General features: G+C 43.5%; 2 protein-coding genes across 2 annotated transcripts; both read right to left on the bottom strand.

Annotated features, from left to right (window-relative positions):
* Nucleotides 1–288: 288 nt before the first annotated feature.
* Nucleotides 289–1,604, bottom strand: LOC139384987 (leukotriene B4 receptor 1-like). Its single transcript, XM_071129949.1, has one exon. The coding sequence runs from the start codon at nucleotides 1,524–1,526 to the stop codon at nucleotides 468–470; it is 1,059 nt and encodes a 352-aa protein (XP_070986050.1). The 5' UTR covers nucleotides 1,527–1,604; the 3' UTR covers nucleotides 289–467.
* A 436-nt stretch (nucleotides 1,605–2,040) lies between these two features.
* On the bottom strand, nucleotides 2,041–3,406 carry LOC139384994 (leukotriene B4 receptor 1-like). The gene has a single exon (XM_071129957.1). The coding sequence runs from the start codon at nucleotides 3,389–3,391 to the stop codon at nucleotides 2,318–2,320; it is 1,074 nt and encodes a 357-aa protein (XP_070986058.1). The 5' UTR covers nucleotides 3,392–3,406; the 3' UTR covers nucleotides 2,041–2,317.
* Between the last annotated feature and the right edge of the window lie 3,043 nt (nucleotides 3,407–6,449).

The raw sequence follows: 6,449 nt of genomic DNA, 5'->3' as shown, positions 1-6,449 counted from the left end.
AATGTGTCTAACACAGTGGGACCTACATAGAAAAACGTGTCTAACACAGTGGGGCCTACATAGAAAAATGTGTCTAACACAGTGGGGCCTACATAGAAAAATGTGTCTAACACAGTGGGACCTACATAGAAAAATGTGTCTAACACAGTGGGGCCTACATAGAAAAATGTGTCTAACACAGTGGGGCCTACATAGAAAAATGTGTCTAACACAGTGGGGCCTAAATAGAAAAATGTGTATATGTTAAAAAGTATTTCAAAAGTTAATTCAAATTCACCACAGGTCAAATTACATACAGAACCTATTTTAATGTTTTTATGTGCATTATGTTTGACATAAACATTACTAACAATTGCTCTTCTACATTTTAAGTTAATTAACACATAGAAACAATGTGACAAATCAAACTTTGTAATTTACACACAAAAATCTTTATCAAAAACATATGATAAACATCGTTTTCAATCTCAGGAAGAAACATTTTCACATACATTTATAAGTACATCCATTTGTTCCTTAGGCTCTGTAACACACTGGGAGCTGTGGCTCTGGGTCTGAGAGATGTTTGGTCTCTTGGTCACAAAGGACAGTTCTTTAGTCCCCTCTCCGGGAGCCATGCTTGAGATATGCCGGAACAATTTCTGAATGCCTGTCTCCCTCAGAGAACTCCGGAACGTACGTGCCACAAACACATAGAGCAAAGGGTTGACCGAACTGCTGATGAACACAAGCGCTCCAGCAATGAAAGTCATGGTGGTTCTGACGCTCTCTATACGCGCTGCGGCCTCTCGGTGGGACCCCTTGATGGTGAGGATGACGAGGGAGAGCACGTTGCCGACGTGGTGAGGGGTCCAGCATAATGCGAACACCACTACCATGCTTGCAATCAACCCCATGGACTTGCGCTTGGACTTAAAAGTCATCTGTGCGATGCGGCTGTAGAGACAGCTGTAGCAGACCACAAGAATGCAAAAGGGGACAGCAAAGCCCACCAGCGTCTCCAGTAGAACACACACTGCCTCCTGGCCGTCTGAGGTGTAGTCCCTGTACAGGCAATGCTCCTCCCCAAGGTCCCCCTCCACCACCTGGGTGGGAAAGACCGGGGTGCTGAATAGGAACGCAGCAGCCCACAGAACAAAAATAACTTTATTCAAGGCCTTCTTCCTCCTCCAGCCGGCTGAGGCAAAGGGGTGTCGCACAGCGACAAAGCGCTCGACGCTCATGAGGGTGATGAGGAAGACGCTGCTGTACATGCAGGTGTTGATGATGTACACCATGGCCTTACAGGATGCCTCCCCGAACACCCAGGAGCGGGCCAGGGAGTAGATCCACAGGGGCAGGGTGATGAGCACCAGCAGGTCTGCAGCAGCCAGGTGGAGGATGAGCACCACGGTGTGGGAGCGCTGCTGGATGTGCCTCAGGATGGTCCAGATCACCAGCAGGTTCCCCGGGACCCCCACCAGGAACGACAGGCCCAGGATCACACAGGCCACCACTGTCCCGCCAGCAAACTCATCAGGAGCCATGGTAGACTCTGAAGCTGAAGACAGCTGATGATCGAACGGTTCTGGTTGATGCTGCCGATCGCCTTGCCTCACCTCGCATTACGTGCCTTCTATCTGGTGTACATACTCAGACATAAAAAAAGTGCTGCTTTCAGCAAGCTTTCACTTCCCTTTAACTTTGCTGAGGAGAACAGGAAAGAGGTTGGTTTTTCACAGAGCCATCATTCTGTGAGAGACATAGCACTGAGTCATCCAGTGGGTCCTCATTGTGGCACTGTCTGGAAAAATAGATCTTCTGAGATATTTTAAGAGTTTAAACAATTGTATTGACCACAAATTACTTTTATTGAAGTCATATGAACTTTATTGTGAACTTTATTGTGATCAAATAGAGTAAGGCAGTGTGTTATTTTATGTAATATGAATGTAAATACAAAATAAAGGTTAAATCAAATAATATTCAAGGAATTGTAACATGACCATGAATGAATGTTATTTAAATTATACCACTTTATGAGCAAATGCAATAGCTTTATTGTGTTGAAATAGTCACAATTGAATTACTTGTGTGAGCTTTTTTCACTGTATTTCACAAGGACCACAACAATATCTAAATTTTGTACCATGATCATGAAAATACAACTGTTAATCAAACTTCTAGATTCTAGACATATTTATTTCTCATCAATGCTGACATCTGAATCGATGATCAGGTCACAGTTTTCATTTGACATTTTAGTCATTTAGCAGGCACTCTTATCCAGAACGACTTATCCAGAATGCTCTTATCCAGCGCCACCATCTCTGTAGTCCTACATGGTAGTTATGTCTGTGGTATTGTTGCAGTCTGGCCTTACTGAGGACATTGTGTTTTCCGATCCTATTGTGTTGCCAGATCCTATTGTGTTGCCAGATCCCCTTAGCTTGGAGGAGGTGTGTGAGGAGAGTTCCTGGAACAGCCTGACCATGCGGGACTCCTGGAGACTGCCCTGGAAGTTCCTTGCAGCGAAGGAATAGAACACAGGGTTCACAGAGCTACTAATGAAGGCCAGCGCTCCAGAGATAAACACTATTGCAGTCTGGGCCACTGAAACAGGCACAGCATCATCTGGATCCTCTGTCAGGATGCTGACTAGGTCTACAGTGTTGAGGACATGGTGAGGAAGCCAGCAGAGAACGAAGGCTACCACCACACTACTGATCAGAACTGTCGACTTCTGTTTGCTGCTGCGAAAATGCATTGTTCTCAGGTGTGTTGCTACTAGACAGTAACAGACAGCCAGAGTGGAGAAGGGGACCACGAAGCCCACCAAGGTCTCCAGGCATAAGAACACCACCTCTTGGGCCACTGAGCTGTACTCCTTGAAAAGACACTGCTCAGTCCCATTGATCTCATCCATAGAGCTGGTAAGAATGGATGGGATCCCTAAAATGAAAGCCAGAACCCAGATAGCCACTAGAGCCTTGTCCATAATTGCCTTGGTCTTCCAGCGCAACATCTTGAACGGGTACAGGATGACAAGGAAGCGCTCGACGCTCATGAGGGTGATGAGGAAGACGCTGCTGTACATGCAGGTGTTGATGACGTACACCATGGCCTTACAGGATGTCTCCCCGAACACCCAGGAGCGGGCCAGGGAGTAGATCCACAGGGGCAGGGTGATGAGCACCAGCAGGTCTGCAGCAGCCAGGTGGAGGATGAGCACCACGGTGTGGGAGCGCTGCTGGACGTGCCTGAGGATGGTCCAGATCACCAGCAGGTTTCCCGGGACCCCCACCAGGAACGACAGGCCCAGGATCACACAGACTACTGATCGCCCTATGGTTGATGTTTCATTAAACAATGCATCATCATCGTCTGAGATGGAGGAGCCCGAGCTCTTCATTTTGCACTGCAGTCAACTGCCGTTTCCTAAGAAATAATGATTTTGTCTGGGGAGTACTTCCTTATATCACCCTTGGCCTCGAAAGCAGTAACGGTCACTTTACTTCTGTAATAACACAAACAAGGGTTTCTGTCTGAGTGTGACAGGAAAGCAATGTGGATAGCTAGATGTGACAAAGAAAAATTAGGGTTGTTAAATATTTGATGTATTTTGTATTGTATTTATTTTTTACAGTAGATTATGTATGCCTTCCCCATTACAGTTTATACAATAATTATATTTAGTGCATGAATGCATTGTGTTGGGCACGTTTTACAGTCGTGGTCAAAAAGTTTTGAGAATGACACAAATATTAATTTTCACAAAGTCTGCTGTCTCAGTTTGTATGATGGCAATTTGCATATACTCCAGAATGTTATGAAGAGTGATCAGATGAATTGCAATTCATTGCAAAGTCCCTCTTTGCTATGCAAATGAACTGAATCGCCCAAAAACATTTCCACTACATTTCAGCCCGGCCACAAAAGGACTAGCTGACATCATGTCAGTGATTCTCTCATTAACACAGGTGTGAGTGTTGACGAGGACAAGGCTGGAGATCAATCTGTCATGCTGATTGAGTTCGAATAATAGACTGGAAGCTTCAAAAGGAGGGTGGTGCTTGGAATCATTGTTCTTCCTCTGTCAAACATGGTTACCTGGAAGGAAACATGTGCCGTCATCATTGCTTTGCACAAAAAGGGCTTCACAGGCAAGGATATTGCTGCCAGTAAGATTTCACCTAAATCAACCATTTATCGGATCATCAAGAACTTCAAGGAGAGCGGTTAAATTGCTGTGAAGAAGGCTTCAGGGCACCCAAGAAAGTCCAGCAAGCGCCAGGACCGTTTCCTAAAGTTGATTCAGCTGCGGGGTCGGGGCACCACCAGTATAGAGCTTGCTCAGGAATGGCAGCAGGCAGGTGTGAGAATCTGCACGCACAGTGAGGCAAAGACTTTGGAGGATGGCCTGGTGTCAAGAACGGCAGCAAAGAAGCCACTTCTCTCCAGGAAAAACATCAGGGACAGACTGATATTCGACAAAGGGTACAGGGATTGGACTGCTGAGGACTGGGGTAAAGTAATTTTCTCTGATGAATCCCCTTTCCGATTGTTTGGGGCATCCGGAAAAAAGCTTGTCCGGAGAAGACAAGTTGAGCGCTACCATCAGTCCTGTGTCATGCCAACAGTAAAGCATCCTGAGACCATTCATGTGTGGGGTTGCTTCTCAACCAAGGGAGTGGGCTCACTCACAATTCTGCCTAGAACACAGCCATGAATAAAGAATGGTACCAACACATCCTTTGAGAGCAACTTCTCCCAACCATCCAGGAACAGTTTGGTGACGAACAATGCCTTTTCCAGCATGATGGAGCACCTTGCCATAAGGCAAAAGTGATAACTAAGTGGCTCAGGGAAGAAAACATCGATATTTTGGGTCTATGGCCAGGAAACACCCCAGACCTTATTCCCATTGAGAACTTGTGGTCAATCCTCAAGAGGCGGGTGGACAAACGAAAACCCACAAATGCTGACAAACTCCAAGCATTGATTATGCAAGTATGGGCTACCATCAGTCAGGATGTGGCCCAGAAGATAATTGACAGCATGCCAGGGCAGATTGCAGAGGTCTTGAAAAAGAAGGGTCAACATTGCAAATATTGACTCTTTGCATCAACTTCATGTAATATGTCAATAAAAGCCTTTGACACTTATGAAATGCTTGTAATTATACTTCAGTATTCCATAGTAATATCTGACAAAAATATCTAAAGACACTGAAGTAGCAAACTTTGTGGAAATTAATATTTGTGTCATTCTCCAAACCTTTGGCCATGACTGTACATTGACCCCCCTCCACCACCCCTTTTTTTGCCCTAACTCTCTTGCACTGGCTCTACGCACACTCAGTAGACTCTACCCACACATACTAGACTGACACTCCAACACATACACACACACACTACATACGCTCAAACACACACACACATGCATATTGACACCACACACTCACACATAGACACACTTTCCCACTTTTTCACTCTTCACATGCACTGTTGCTACTCTGTTTATTATCTCTCCTGATTGCCTAGTCATTTTTACCCCACCTACATGTACATATTACCTCAACAACCTTGTACCCCTGTACATTGACTCGGTACCGGTACTCCCTGTACATACTGTAGCCTCGTTATTGTTAATTTATTGTGTTACTATTTTTCTTTAGCAATTTTTTTTTCTTACTTTTTAACTCTGCATTGTTGCAAGTGAGCATTTCACGGTAAAGTCTACGCTTATTGTATTTTGCTCATGAAAAATAGCATTTTATTTGACATAGGGTTGACTCTTTTCATTGTTATTATTGATTACTCTACTGCATTGTCGAGGAAGCTAGTGCATAAGCATTTCACTGCACCTTTTATACCTGCTGTAAACAGGGTTTGTCATGAATTTTTATTTTTTTATTATTAGATTTTTTGGATGGGTAGGTTACGTTCTAAATGTAATGTATTACAAACTTGTCATCAGTAATGTAACTAGGATAACACAAACTCAGGAACATAATCTGATTACTTTCACAGTTAACTGTCCAAAACTGTAATCCTAGTTACATTACTTTTGGATCACTTTTTCCTCAAGAGTCAATAGAATAAAGATAAAAATGATCCATCAAACTCATTTGGTGTGTCAAACTTAATCTTGCACTTTTTAAAAAATTTTGAATTGAAAGTCATTGAGAAAACAGAAAGATGTCAGAATTTATTTTTTTGCAAACATCCTTTCTGAATAAAAAAGTAATCCAATAAGTAATCATCTAGTTGTTCAAAAGTATCTGTAATCTGATTGCAATATTTTTGCTGGTAAAGTAAGCGATTACAGGTAATTGTTTTTCCTAATTAGACATGTAAAATGATTACGTGCAATCAGTTACATCCCAACCCTGATTTTACTGGATAACATTGCACTTGATAGACTTTTATTTTGAAAGTTGCTGTGATGACGCTCAGAATTTAATGTCC

This window comes from Oncorhynchus clarkii, chromosome 26 (genome assembly GCF_045791955.1).
Source record: "Oncorhynchus clarkii lewisi isolate Uvic-CL-2024 chromosome 26, UVic_Ocla_1.0, whole genome shotgun sequence".
NCBI lineage: Eukaryota > Metazoa > Chordata > Actinopteri > Salmoniformes > Salmonidae > Oncorhynchus > Oncorhynchus clarkii.
Note: the sequence above shows the minus strand (reverse complement) of the source record. Positions and strands in the feature narration are given on the sequence as shown.

Excerpts from the sequence above, each read along its gene's own strand:
- LOC139384987 (XM_071129949.1), bottom strand. The coding sequence starts at position 1,526 with ATGGCTCCTGATGAGTTTGCTGGCGGGACAGTGGTGGCCTGTGTGATC.
- LOC139384994 (XM_071129957.1), bottom strand. The coding sequence starts at position 3,391 with ATGAAGAGCTCGGGCTCCTCCATCTCAGACGATGATGATGCATTGTTT.